The sequence below is a fragment of the Aulonocara sp. 'chitande type north' Nkhata Bay genome, linkage group LG20 (assembly GCF_057382095.1).
Source record: "Aulonocara sp. 'chitande type north' Nkhata Bay isolate Kocher_YH1m ecotype deep benthic linkage group LG20, A_spYH_male_GT1.1, whole genome shotgun sequence".
NCBI classification, from domain to species: Eukaryota; Metazoa; Chordata; class Actinopteri; order Cichliformes; family Cichlidae; genus Aulonocara; species Aulonocara sp. 'chitande type north' Nkhata Bay.
In genome coordinates, this window is record NC_141363.1 from 7,129,313 (window position 1) to 7,143,654 (window position 14,342).

The 14,342-nt window shown below is 40.2% G+C and overlaps 2 protein-coding genes across 6 annotated transcripts in view; one reads left to right on the forward strand and one right to left on the reverse strand.

The window, feature by feature from the left end:
* acot7 (acyl-CoA thioesterase 7) overlaps positions 1 to 14,342 on the reverse strand; it is a 64,008-nt gene that overhangs the window by 27,594 nt on the left and 22,072 nt on the right. For 3 of the 5 annotated variants that reach the window (XM_086278761.1, XM_086278763.1, XM_086278759.1), the window contains exons 4-7: positions 6,342 to 6,433; positions 5,931 to 6,045; positions 4,832 to 4,846; positions 4,180 to 4,266 (exon numbers count right to left, since the gene is read on the reverse strand). In XM_086278761.1, the coding sequence (XP_086134887.1) occupies positions 4,180 to 4,266; positions 4,832 to 4,846; positions 5,931 to 6,045; positions 6,342 to 6,433 (309 nt within the window). The remainder of the gene's footprint in view (positions 1 to 4,179; positions 4,267 to 4,831; positions 4,847 to 5,930; positions 6,046 to 6,341; positions 6,434 to 14,342) is intronic. The other 2 variants (XM_086278762.1, XM_086278760.1) reach the window with 1 other exon arrangement.
* Positions 12,459 to 13,850, forward strand: LOC147305028 (homeodomain-interacting protein kinase 2-like). Its single transcript, XM_086277507.1, has one exon. The coding sequence runs from the start codon at positions 12,528 to 12,530 to the stop codon at positions 13,653 to 13,655; it is 1,128 nt and encodes a 375-aa protein (XP_086133633.1). The 5' UTR covers positions 12,459 to 12,527; the 3' UTR covers positions 13,656 to 13,850.

Here is a 14,342-nt window from a genome sequence, read left to right on the forward strand (position 1 = left end):
TTAAAAACACCTTTACCTCCTTTTTAACCTGCTCAGGTGGAATGGTAGCTTCCAAAGCATATCTGACTTTAAGTCTTTTCTTCCCTGTTCATAGGGGAAGTTTTTACCCAAGGAAGCAATTTGTCATTGTCTTGGGTTTTATATGTAGATTCCTTTTTCATTATTATCCTCCTATTATAGTTTACTTCCTGTCTTCCTTTCCTTTTCCACTTGTATGACCAGTCCCTTCTTACCAGTTTGTCCTTGAAGGATTTTGTCCAAATTCTTCTTGTATTTGATCTGTGTTGCTTCTTTCTCTGTCATTATTATTTGTTCTTTCAGCCTGCCTTTGTGTCCTCTTATATGAACAGACACTGTTACTGTAAGAACAGACTCAAATATAGCACTGCTCATGGAAAAGCTCAAGGAAGAACAATGAGCCCAACCAGAAGAAATGTTCCTTTACAACAGTGTTGGTTTTGAGGATTGTTTCACGTATGCTTTTCTGCATGTTTCCAGTAACCCCCAAGCTAGGGCTAATATGAGGCTGAAAGTATAAACCTTGAGCCAGTCTCTCCACTTGATCTGCTAACTTCAGACAGTTGTTTACTTGGCAGAGCATTGAATCTGGCAGTTACCCATCTGATCCTGCCCACCAAGTTTTCCTGGAGCCACTCTTTCATAACCCCCTGGGTTATGAAGGGGAGTAGAAGCCTCTCCTGCTTCTAAATGTGCTGGACCAGCCAATGCTTTTCCTGTCCTTGAGTTTTTTGCCAGTCCATTTGACCCTTCTAATTTACAAATTAACTAGCAACTATTTCTGCATATGTGTCAGCTGAGGTTTTACCTGTTCTCAATCGCAGGCAGTCAATATCTGCTGTGTCACGGTGTCTGCTTCTGAGGAAAAAGTCCCCTTGCAGTCTGCCTGTGGATCATCAGTGCAGTACCTAAATCAATCTAACAGCTAACTCTCACTAATACTTGATGCTGTGCTTGAGTTCTTTTCTGTTGCTTGTTTGACAACATTATATAAGATGTATTTTTTGGTTCAGCAATGAGAAAGAGACATCCATTTGCCATCTAAGACTGGAACATTCCTCTTTGTTCACCTGCACCTAGAGGTTAAAGTGGGACGGAACGATCCAGAAAAGCATTCCTGCGCCTTCAGTTAATGAGTAATTACATCTGATGGGCTTCATGTCCTGCAGCTATTGCCACCGAGGCAGTTAAGTCACCCAAGGGACCTGCGTACATTTCCTGCAACATTTCAAATAGCTCAACAAATATGAGCAGTTTGGCACACAGTGGGTCTCCTACTTAAAGGTATAGTTGTTGTATTTTCCAGGCCAAAAAAAAATGCTAATGTGTGTTATTTTACTCTTCGCGAAGGGGAAAGATGTAATAATGAAAGGGCTAGACATGAAGATGAGAGACTATTGTCAGTGCACAGCAGAGCACAGCAGGCTAAACTGGGTGATTTGCAGTATTGTTTACAGTTTTCAGTGATGGACTAGATGCAGTGGTGCAGGGCAGAGTGCGGTCTCCATGGTCACCATTAGGTAAGGTCATGGGTTGCAGTAGAGACATTATAAGAGACAGAAATGACACTAAATTTATATGAGAATTTTTCAACTGCAAAGATGGTGGCAGATACACCTTCCAGAGGAAAACAGCTTTTAAACCCGTATTTGTGAGATAAGTTGGCAAATTCTGAACCGATATTCTGCGCATGCAGTTTTTGTTTTATGTTTAATGTTAATCAAAAACTAATCTAGATAATCTTTCAAAATAAGTGTGTTTAGGTATGGCTGCAGGAATCGATTCTAGGTGCCCTTTTGAAAGAGTCATCGATTTAAATTTAAACCAATAATGCTCTTTAGCAGCACTTGCCAAATACTACTTTTATGCTGCCTTTATACAGGCTAGAAACTGGAAAGTAGCCCTGATGGTTGATGGTTGATTTAACATATGTATGGAAGAACTTAGCTGGCAAAATCCACAAAGAGCGTCAAGCCTGAGAAACAGACTTATTTGTTATGGAGTCATTTCCCTCCAGTGCACTGGTACACCAGTATTTATTGTTCCCCCACCTGCAAAATCCCACTTTAACCTCCACCTACACAGAACCTACACAGACATGGGTTACTCTGCCTTTACTTTAACACAAGCATTAACACCAAAAAACAAACACAGTATATATTATATTATATTTATGTCTTTCCTTGCTGCTATCTTCTTCTGCGCCTCTAAATCTGTCTCACTTTGCCCAAACCTGTTTGCCTTACTGTATGTTCTCCACTCTGAGCAGCTGTTTCATCCTCCACAACTCCCTGCAGAATTTTCATACTGTACTGAGGCAGTGAATGGGCTGACCTGTCCCTGCGTTGAATACTAAACAGCATGTCATTCATGCTCTTTGTTTTACTTGCGTGAGAATGACAAAGAAGTCAAATGGCAGACGGCAACTTGAAAACACTGAGCTCCGAAATGGCTTGTCAGCAGCTGTTAGTGAATCAATCACACAGTGTGAATAAAACTAAAAGCACTTTTAAAATTTCACTTTCTACTGATTTGAGCAAATAGCAAGTTTTGGTTGTTTTCTTACATTATCTTTGATGTGCACTCACCAGCCTCTTTCTTAGGTACACTTGATCAACTCAATAAACGAAGTATCTTATCAGCTCATTACATAGCAGCAACTCAGTGAATATAGGCATATCAATATTTGAGTATCAGAAAAGTGACTTAACTAACTTTGAACGTGGCACAGCTGTAGGTACTAAACCACTCATCTACTGGGATTTTCCCACACAACCATCTCTAAGGTTTAAAGAGGATGGTCTGAAAAAGAAAAATATCCAGTGAGTGGCAGTACTCTGGAAATGGTCAAACTGCATTGAATTGATAGTCAGGCACCAGTAACCAAGTTATAACCAGGACATGCAGAGGAGCATCTCTAGAGACGCAACAAGCAGTGAAGCCGTGGGCTGTAGCAGCAGAAGATCATACCGGGTGCCACTCCTCTCAGCACTGAACAAGAAACTGAGGCTAAAGTTTGCACAATCTCACCAAAATTGTACAATAGAAAATTGGAAACATGTTGAATTCTCATTTTCTGCTGCAGCATTCAGATGTTAGGGGCAGAATTTGGTGTCAACAACATGAAACCATGGATCCATCCTGCTTGTTTTAGTGCTTCAGGTGATGGTGGTTTAATGGTGCACGAGATATTTTCTTGGCAAACTTTAGGCTCCATCATTTAAATGCCACAACCTACCTGAGTATTGCTCTTGATAGTGAGCATCCTTCTATGACCACAGTGTACCCATCTTCTGATGGCTGCTTCCAGTAGAATAACAAACCATGTCATAAAGCTCAAATCATCTCAAACTAGTTTCTTGAATATAACAGTTAGTTCCCTGTATAGAAATGTTCTCCACAGTCACCAGATCTCAATCCAGTAGAGCACCTTTGTGATGTGGTGGAACAGGATATTCACATCATGGATGTAGAGCCAATAATACTGCAGCAACTGTGTGATGCTGCCATGTAAACATGAACCAAAATCTCTGAGAAATGTTTCCAACACCTTGTTGAATCTATGCCATGAAGAATAACGGCAGCTCTAAAGGCAAAAGGAGGTCCAGCCCAGTACTAGTGAGGTCTACCTTATAAAGTATCCAGTGAATGTGCATAGAATACAGTAGCATCAGCTACTGTTGTGTGTAGGCTCTTCATACAAATGATTAGTAAGCAGCAGTCAACATCCGACCCATTCATTCATGCAATATAGCTTTGGATGCGAAGAAAATATATATGCTTAAGACTGGATTAAGGCTAAGAGGAAGTATGAAGCCTTCATTAGTTCGAACCATGTAATGCTATGTTAATTTGCCCTCTTTGATAGTGTGAAAATGTATTTCTATCTTTAACAGCTTAATAATTTATTCTATAAATGAAGTTTCAGTCATGACTAATGAGTCATGTGTTTAATAACACTGAGTTTATAGAAGACACATCTAAAAGCCAGACTGTAGTTAACCTAAATCTTCATCAAGAATTTAGTGTGTTTTTTCATGTCCCCTCATGCTGTAGTATAAAAAAATGCTAAATGCTCAGCTCTCAGATACATATTAGTGTATGAAATTAACTGTACAACATTTCATCAGTGAATGTATCTAGAAAAAGAAATAGACTAACCTCCATGAACATAGTCATGTAGTGTACAGTCTGAAGGGCCCACCAGATGAATCAGACTCGACTGGCTAAAGCCAACAGTGTGCTTTTCTGCAAGGCAAACAGACAAACACACATTCAACAGAAAAATAAAAAAATAATAAACAATTTAAGGTAGAGCTTGACGAACAGGGCCATCGTATCATTCAATATAAGCCATTTACCAATATATTGGTACTGATATGTATAACCAGCAGTGACAAATTAAGATTTGAAACAGAAAAGAAAAGGGAAGGATGGGAAAAACACCCTTCGGACATGTTATGTGGAGTGGGTTTGCAGAGTTTGTCCACCAGAGGGCACTCTTGCAACTTCCCCGTTGGCAAGGCACTTAGCAAAGGCACATACACAACTAATCCACAATTTTACTGTTATATTGTGTTAATAATGACTCAAAAACAAGTGCACATAATAAATAAACAGGGAATTATGTTTGTTTTGTGTTTCTGAAAGAAACAAATCTGTCTATCTGTATCAGTCTTAAAATATGTCTGTATCAGTCAGCCTAAAAAAAATTGAATTCATTTAAAAATAAAATGTGTGAGCAAAGCAAGCCAATGCCAACAACACCTTCATGCATAAATAGATTCTGCCATGCTACTTGCTGATCACATACCTTTTGGTGGATCCTCTGATGAAGCAGCGTGACAAAATTAGGGAATTCGATTAGAGTCTTTACAGTTTTAATATGGATGAATACATGTATATAGCACCTAATGATGAATACAATACTTTTAATGCACACCCGTAAATGTAGAACACATGACCACTCAATCCTACAACATGTAAACAAGAAGCAGAGGCCTGACTACTTATAGAAAATACTACAAAAGAAGAAACATAAAAGTAGAAGAAGAAAATAAAACAGATGTCTTTGCCTGGACATTTAGTGAGAGTGGTGCTGAAACTGGTGAGATCAGAGTGTGAATGTTAGATTGAAAGCACTTAAACGGAGAAATAATTGTTGGTATGAATGGATGAATGAGCCATGTTGTGTGAAGCACTTTAAGTCATCAAGTGGAGTAAAAAAGCGAAATATAAGAACCAGCCAATTTGCCATTCGTGTGTGAAGACAGTCAAAGTAAAACACATACTTTAGTGGCTCTGAAAAAAATCGGCTTAGGAGGTGTTTTTAAAGCTAACTCAAGAGGGTATCACCCCCTGCCAGAGAAAGAAAGCCTCAGAAATGAGAAAAGAAGTGCCCACGCAGCAGTGTTTCCAAATGGATCCATTTCTGAGTTCTTCAAGTGCTCTTGTGAGGATGCTAGGGCCCACGTGTTTACATGTTAAATGTTTAAATGTATTCCTGTGGACGCGCTCTGAGAGCACTCCAGGGATTCTTCACTTGCTTGATTTATCATTGTTTTATCTTGATATTCAGCAATAATATCTCTGTGTTTTAACTTTGAAAAAAACATTTGCTTTTGACTTCCTGCTGCAGCTCAGCATGAATTCATGGTGCCAGCAGTGAAAATACATCAAAAAACTAATTGCTTCTCCCGTCACTGCATTAATTGGGCAACAACAAAGATGGCTGTACAGTATTTTTAGTATTTTTATGGCATACTATTAGCAAACCCCATGAGGGAGGAAATGGAAGAAATTTCACTCATATCTGCATCATCACTGAAAACTTGTAAGATAGGGAAACGACTTCTATAGCTGTGGTTTTGTATCTGCAAACTGATATGGGACCCTGAGCTTGAATATATTACCTGGGTTGGGTGGAGATGGCATCATCTCTTCAGGCCTCGCCTTGGTCTCCAATCTCTCCATCTTCTGAGCCTCATAGCGCTTCCTGCCCTCCTCCTCTTGTTCAGCACTAGCATACTGTAGAAAGAATATATTCAACATGCTGAACACTTGTGCATAGATCCACTCGAACACCACTCTCTGCACAAATGCACGAGGAGTACAGCAAAGAATTGCAACAAGCAGGTATTCAAAACAAAGATGAGTGAAAGGGACTTTTCACATTGTTAAATGTCAGTCATTTCTATCTTGACCATATAGCCTTGCTCGTGTCATTTTAGATGTGGGGCTGGGGTAAGGTGGGTGGAAAGGTCACTGAGACACAGAGAAGCTGCCACAATTTTAAGATGCAAGCAATTTGAGTTTCCATGTACCTTGATGGGTGGCACCTCCATGATCTTGTCAACATTTTGCAGAGAGCAGGGGACGTACCACAGCGCTGCCTTGTTGGCCAGCTTTTTGGCACCTGCAGTCACAGAGAAAAGGTTGAGTACTTGTCCTAGGGAAAATGTCAGGGAACGCGTCATTTCTACCAAATGAAGAAGCAACGTTTTTGTGACCATAATCTAATTGGCGAGAAATTTTGACATCTTGTCTTTCAAATAAAACAACAATGGAGCAAAGAATTTTGAAACGGCTGTTGTCAAAACAGACACTTTTATTAATACCACAATAAAGGCCACTTCAGTTTTTAACAAGTCAATTGGCGCTGCCTGTTTGCAAAAGATTCGTCTTTCTTGTGAAAAGAAAAGGAGAAGAAAACACTTTGTGTTCAAACACAATAGTTGTTGCCTGTTCAGAAAACAAGTACTCACAGTCACGTAGCTAGCTAAGCCCGGCGTATCTGTAAATCCTGAATTTTCTGCATTTCAGTGTTGTAATTATGAAACCAATTAAACCATGGCAACTCATTCATCATCAAGTGTCTGCACAAATATGTATGTTGGTTATACCACAGTGTAATGCTTTGGCAGTTGGAGGCTGTAGCACTGACTCTGAATTCCTACAGAAAATTCAGAACGAGATGATCAGAAAACAAAACTCATAGAAGTCACATTACATCGCAATCAGCCAGCAAGGTTGTCATAGTGATATATCTGTTCTACTCTGCCCACACTTTTTCACTTAATTTGCTAACACACACAGAGAGAGAGGGGCTATTTTAGGTTGGCGTTGTTATGGCACGCAGATTAAAGGCAGCATCGGGGCAGCAGGTTGAAGTGAAATTACTGTTTTAAAGGGTTTTTTACCTACAATATCCGATTAACTTTTCAGCTTTCGAGCTTTGAAGTCCTTTTTGAGGCCCAAATGAGCAAAATGTTTTATTGAACGTCTTGCATTTTTATTACGATAACTTGAGTCAAATTTCATAAATGTGCATGACCACAGGCTTAAAAATAAGGCATCTTTACAGCCTTAGAGAAAATATGTCATTTAATATGTGTCTCAGCGGTGAACCAGCTGGGATCTTTGCATGAGGACATGTGAAGTTAAGAGAAGAGAGCTGAGCGAGCAGCTTTTAACAGGCTACTCCTGGGAAAATAGCATTTGCATTTTACACCCGAGTTAAAAACTGTGCAGACAGCCAGGCCTCGTTGCCATGCCAACCATGCTTCTTTCCTCCTCCTCTCATTTGTGCCCGCCTTTGTCAGCAACCAGGAAGTTGCCCACAGGAAAAAGGGAGGGATATTTACATATCCTTGACTCTACCCAAGACTGAGTGACTCTACTCTATTATTAGCTACTGATGGACCTTGAAGTGAACTGTGTTTAGGGTGGTGGGAGAAACGAGAGAGAAGCGAGAAGGGAAGAAGAAAGGATGGAAGAACCATTCCCAGTACGACTGATGCCCTTTTTGATCGAAAAGGAACCAGATAACCGGCTTTGAATTTAAAATCCCTCTACATCAAATGGAGACAATGTCAATGTTTGACCATATCCTCGTCCAGGCTGCAACCTTTTATCCTTCACAGTTCATCTACTGAAACAGCACATATTCTTTTGCATCACGCTTACAGGCATAGCACATTTTGAAGGCAAGACAAATTTGAGGCAGACCTTGAAAATACAACAGTTTCACAATGTGCCCCTTAGGGCTAATTATTAGATCTTAAGATAACTCTGCATGCTTTTCTCAGGGACACAAAGTACACATATGATCCCATGCAGTGAAAGTTGTTTATTTTCACTGTTTCTTCAAGATTTTTATGTGCAGTATCAGAAGAAGCAGTCTATGTTCTGCCAAAAACAAAAATAAATTATGCAAAATCTAAAATATACCCTCAGCGCAATTAGAAAGCATTTAGATAACTTTACTTTAGCATTTGTTGTGTATAACGGGGACGTAGGTTAGCATTCACTTCACAACAGGGAGTGTATGAGTTTGAGCCTTTCTGCTGTTTTTTTTACTGTGTTTGGTGATTTTCTTTGCACCCCAGTTTGCTCCCACAGTCCAAAGTACTGCATGTTAGATTAAACATTGATATGTGTACTGTAGGTACAGATATGAGTAAGCTAAAACTTTATGTCATCTGTGAGACTGGAAAAGTGCAGTGGACATGTCAGTTTAGTCCTAAAAGTAGCAATTTATGTAATATAAATCAGTAGGTTTCCTCATATGTAATATGGCCCCCTTGTTAAAGGTATATTTTTTTCTGTCACAACATCAAGGAATAAATAGTGCCCTTAAAGCTGTAAGCTAATGATAGTTATATGAGAGCAGATGGGTGCTGGTGCTGTACGTTTTACGTCCAATGGATTTGATTAGTCGACTAATCGCAAAAATAATCGGTGACTAGTCGACTATCAAAATAATCGTTTGTGGCAGCCCTAATAAATATATAGTGCTACCCTTCAGCCTCCTAGTAGACATACCTGTGTTATAAATGTGAAACTGCTCTGATTTTCAAAAAAGTTGGCCTCTGACCTTGAAGTCAAGGTCACTGAGATTTAAGCTTCACAGAGATTTTCAGCAGATGCAACCATGGTATTGATTTGAAAATTCTACACAATCACAAACTTGGATGTCCACAGCGCCTCGCCATATACCAAAGATTAAGAGGTGGGTTTTTTTTTAGGTTTTTTATAAAGATTACAACACAAATAACAATTTTTAAATTGTTATTTGTGTGTGTTTTAAAAAAGAAAGAGGGAGATTGTTAACTTGTTATTTTCTGTTATATCGCGAGAGTACTGTTGCCTGCGGTGTGTTGTTCTTATTGTGGGTGAGCGGAAAAACATGACGTAAGGAATAAAGTGCTTGAAGTGAGACTATGACGTTGTGTATTTTGACTTTACAATATTCTTTTATTCACCATATCACTGAAATGTGGGAGAATCCACTGCAGAAAGATCAATGCTTTAAGTTTTAATGATCCAGTCAGAAAAGATGATTCTAAAAGTCATCAACTGACTCCAAAAGCCCAGATCTGAACCACCTGTCTGCTGAAAACAAATGCACCAATCAAACAGAAGCCTGAATTTCATGGGCCAATCGGAATGCTTGATCTAGTTGTCCAGGACTAACTACTGACATACTATTACTCTGTGGCCAAACCCTGCCAAATCTGCCTCGGTGCACCTGTTGAACGACTGCTTCTAAATCCAAGACCCTAACTCCCATCAAAATCATTTTCAAACGGTGACGATCCCGAGGACCTGTTCTATACAACAGTGTGTTCTTCATGTTCCTGCTGTCAAAACTTTGGCCACAGGAGCAATTTAAAAAGTGGGGTCTTTCCTGCTGTTGAGACAAACTCCTGTCTGAAAATATAATGTATTTCTATGGGTCGGTTATCCCTCCACTTGGATCCACACAGTTTAAAAATGTTTACATCTCTGAGCTTTGAAAGACATGCTGTTGGAAAGACAACAACGATAAGATAAGATAAGATAAGATAAGATAAGATAAGATAAGATAAGATAAGATAAGATAAGATAAGATAAGATAGAACTTTATTAATCCCTCGGGTGGGTTCCTCTGGGAAATTCGACTTCCAAAAAAAAGCACAGCAACGACCGAAGTTACAGTTACAGAATTGTTATATATATATATATATATATATATATATATATATATACACACACACACACACACACACACATATATAAATACAGAGACAAATATAAATAAAATATACAAAGGGGATAAATAGAATAAATAGGAATAAAAAATAAAAATACAAGTGAATTGCACATTTCAAGTATTGAGTCTATTGCACTGTTGACTATTTACAAAAAGTATTGCACAAGGTATTGTACAGTGAGGTGAAGAGGCACTACAGCTTAGTTGTTCCCCCCTCCTTTGTCCTCCTGTTTCCTGTTTCCCCTCCCTCTCCCCTCCAGAGAGGAGTTAAACAGTCTGATGGCGTGTGGGACAAAGGAGTTTTTAAGTCTGTTAGTTCTTGTCTTGGGGAGAAGCAACCTGTCACTGAACAGACTCTTCTGATTGTTTATGGCCGTGTGCAGAGGATGCCCAGCATTGTTCATAATGTCCAGCAGTTTCTTTAATGTCCTTTTCTCTGCCACTGTCACCAGAGTGTCCAGCTTCATGCCGACCACAGAGCCAGCCTTCCTGATCAGTTTCTCCAGCCTGGATGAGTCCTTCTTTGCTGTGCTGCTCCCCCAGCACACCACAGCATAGAAAAGTACTCCAGCAACCACCGACTGGTAAAACATCCTCAGGAGCTTCCTGCAGATGTTAAAAGACCTCAGCCTCCTGAGGAAGTACAGTCGGCTTTGGGCTTTTTTATACAGGTGCTCTGTGTTGCATGACCAGTCCAGTTTATTGTCCACCCACAGCCCGAGGTACTTGTACTTGTTGACCACCTCCACCTCCTCCCCCTCTATCTGAACCGGCAGTGGACCTTCTCTGGACCTCCCGAAGTCCACAACCAGTTCCTTAGTCTTTGAGGTGTTGAGTTGCAGGTGGTTTGTGTGACTCCATGCGTGAGGGTAAAATGATGGCTGTAGAGCAAACACTGTGCACACAGCAGCAGTTGAAACCAAGGTTATTATCGTTAACGAAAACTAACGAAATAACAAAAACTAGAAGTGAAAAAACATTTTCGTTAACGGAAATAAAAATAAAATCAAAAAAAGGAAAACTAACAAAAACTGTAATGAGTGTTCACAAAACTAACTAAAATTAACTGAATTTATAGCAAAAATGTGTTTAGTTTTTATTGATGTGTGCGTGTCATACAATAGTCAAGGGTGAAAATGAAGTTTAATTTCCAGATTTTTTTCTTGCTGTCTAATTATGCCAGCAGGTGGCAAGTACGTTAGTCGAGTCGTCTGTGTTGCTGCTCCGTCCACGCGCAGAATCATGTCAGGAAAAGTCGGGAGAAAGCGCCAGAGTCCAATTTGGGATTACTTTGAATATGACTGTGTTTTGGATAAAGCAAGTGTCTTGTAGTTGAAAGAGACAAATTATGAGGGACATTTCTAAAGGGAAAAAAATCCCACAAACCTTAAAGTGCGCTTGAAAAGCTCACACAAGAAGGCTCACCTAGCTTACCTTGAGAAGGTAAGGGAGCACACTCAACCCTCATCCCCAGAAACAGACGCTAACCCCAGGCAAGGCAGCGTGATGCATCCCGAGACAACAGGACTGGGATATCTACATAACTGTGTGAGTCAATTGCCTTCAAAAAGTTCATCAATTCACTTGAACCAAAAATTATGAACACCCGGTGCTGCAAGAGTTAATAGTCTCATTGGGGCCAAGATGCCTGGTATCAATGGTTGTTCATCTGCCTTTATTTATTTATTTATTTATTTATTTAAAGAACCCATAGGTGGGAATGTGAGTTGTCTGTCTCTGCGTGTTAGCCCTGCGACAGACAGGCGACCTGTCCAGGGTGCAGGGTATGGTAGCTGGAATAGCAACATACCCAAGGATAAACAGAAGAGAATGACTGATATGATTAAACTGGGATTTTGTTACACTTAATTATTGCAAACACAACTAAAACTGTAACTGAAACTAATCAAAACTAAACTGAAACTAAGGATTTTCAAAAAAATAAAAACTAAACTAAACTAGCAAGCAATTGGTAAAAACTAATTAAAACTGATATAAAATTGAAAATCTGAAGTCAAAACTAAATAAAAATAAAAACTAATGAAAATTGCAAAACTATTAAAACCCTGGTTGAAACACACGCTTACTAGCATTCACACTAATAAAGAATAACAGTGTTGTCATTGTTGATTTTGTGTCTTCACCTTGAGTCCATCTCCTGCCAAGCTGCTGATGAGCTGACCGATAAGTAAATCTTATCCTGGATCTTATCCTCTGCATCCTTACCCTATCACCTCTGCGTCCCATAGGGCGCCAGCCTGCCCTGTTGAAACACTATTTTTTTTCAGTGTTTCAACTGAAAAAAATAGAATGTCATAATCTTGCTGAGAGGCAAAGCCCATAAATAGGGGCTTTGCTCTGTTAAACTTTAGTGCTTAACGGACGTAGACCTGACAGCAACCAAAACCCTTTTGGAAAGTTTTGAGAGAATTTCACGTTTCTCAGCAATTCACCGATCAAGCCGACACATTCCACCATGTCAGCTAACCCATCCTTCAGCTCAGATGAGCTTGAAATAGTTAAAGGGAGCATTTTGGGAAACCACTACAAGGTAGAGGCTTTCCTTGGAGAAGGGGGCTTTGGTATTGTAGCCAAATGCCGTGATACCAAAACCAACCAAGCTGTGGCTATTAAAGTAAACAGGAACCACCCTGATACTCTGCAACAGGCAAAACTGGAAATTTTCATCCTGGAGCAGCTGAGAAGGTTGGATCCAGATGCCGCCAACATTGTTAAATGGAACGGCTTTTTCCATGACGGAGAGCGGGTCTGCTTAAACTTTGAAATCCTTGATCAATGCCTGTGGGACTACATACGGGACCGGAAAAACCAGGGTCTCCCCATAAGCGAAGTCAGGCCAATTTTACATCAACTCACAAATGCCCTGTCACACCTGGGCTCTGTGGGAATAGTGCACGCTGACCTCAAATCTAGAAACATCATGGTTGTTAACCGCCATGAGTCTCCCATCAAAGTCAAACTTATAGACTTTGGCCTCGCATGTCCTGCATCTGCAGTAATGCCTGGTGACCGTGTGGGGACGGTTGGTTATAGTGCACCTGAGGTTATGCTTGGCCTTCCTTATAATGAAGCAGCTGACATGTGGTCTCTGGGGCTGGTAGCTGTGGAACTTGGTACAGGGGTGCCTCTCTACCCTGGAAATGGAGAATATGATGTTTTGAAATTCATCATAGAGACTCAAGGACAGCCACTAGATCATATTCTGGACTCTGGCGTGTACACTGAAGACTATTTCATTGAAGACAACTACAACCAACAGCGCTGGACATTTAAGACTGACCAACAATTTCAGTGCGAGACAGGATATGAGTCCCTGGAGACTCGATACATAAAACTTACGCGTCTTGATGACCTCGAACAAGTAATGGTGTTTAGACGAGGACCTGAAAATGGCCAACGTTTATTTGTCAGCTTAATTAAAGGGATGTTGGCCTTGGATGCACACCAGCAGATAACACCCTCGGAGGTTCTCCGGCATCCCTTTTTCAACCCTGGCCTCTCTAAGAGGTTCCCTTGTATTGACATTGAAAGACCATACAGAATCAATCTACAGCATGGCCTCCTCCACCTTGGACAAAAGTGACAAAAACACAAACTGGGGTTGGAAAAGGGTATTAACAGCACTGGAAAAATTCATTAAGCTGCTCCAATAATGATCACTTTGGCTTTTTTCTTTTTTTTAAATTTTCACTCCCCCCACCCCAACCAGTCGCGGCAGATGGCTGTCCCTTCCTGAGCCTGGTTCTGTCGAAGGTTTCTTCCTCTTAGAGGGGAGTTTTTCCTTCCCACTGTTGCTAAATGCTTGCTCATAGGCAATCGTCTGATTGTTGGGGTGGCCAAAACTCTAGGGGAACTAGCAATTCTTGTGAAAATTTAAAAAAAAAAAAAAGCCTACCAATATTCAAAGCGGAGCAGCAGACACCTTACCATCACATCAGTCCTTCAATCAGACCAAAAACACCATGTTAACAGAAATAAATTCAATACAAATTGGAAATAAATTGCCTAATAATTGTTGTTTTTGATTGTTTATAAATATTAGGGCTGCCACGATTAATCGACTAGTCACGATTACGTCGACTATTAAAATCGTCGACGACTAATTTAATAGTCGACGCGTCGTTTGAAGCTTTGTAAGATCCCAAAAGACGCAGGAATAAGTAGTAGGATTTAAGAGTGTAATAACGCACTGAAACAGAAGATGGCAGCACTGCATGTACAAGGATGCCAGCTGCCGTTAAACCCCGAAGAAGAAGAAGCTGTGTCCCAG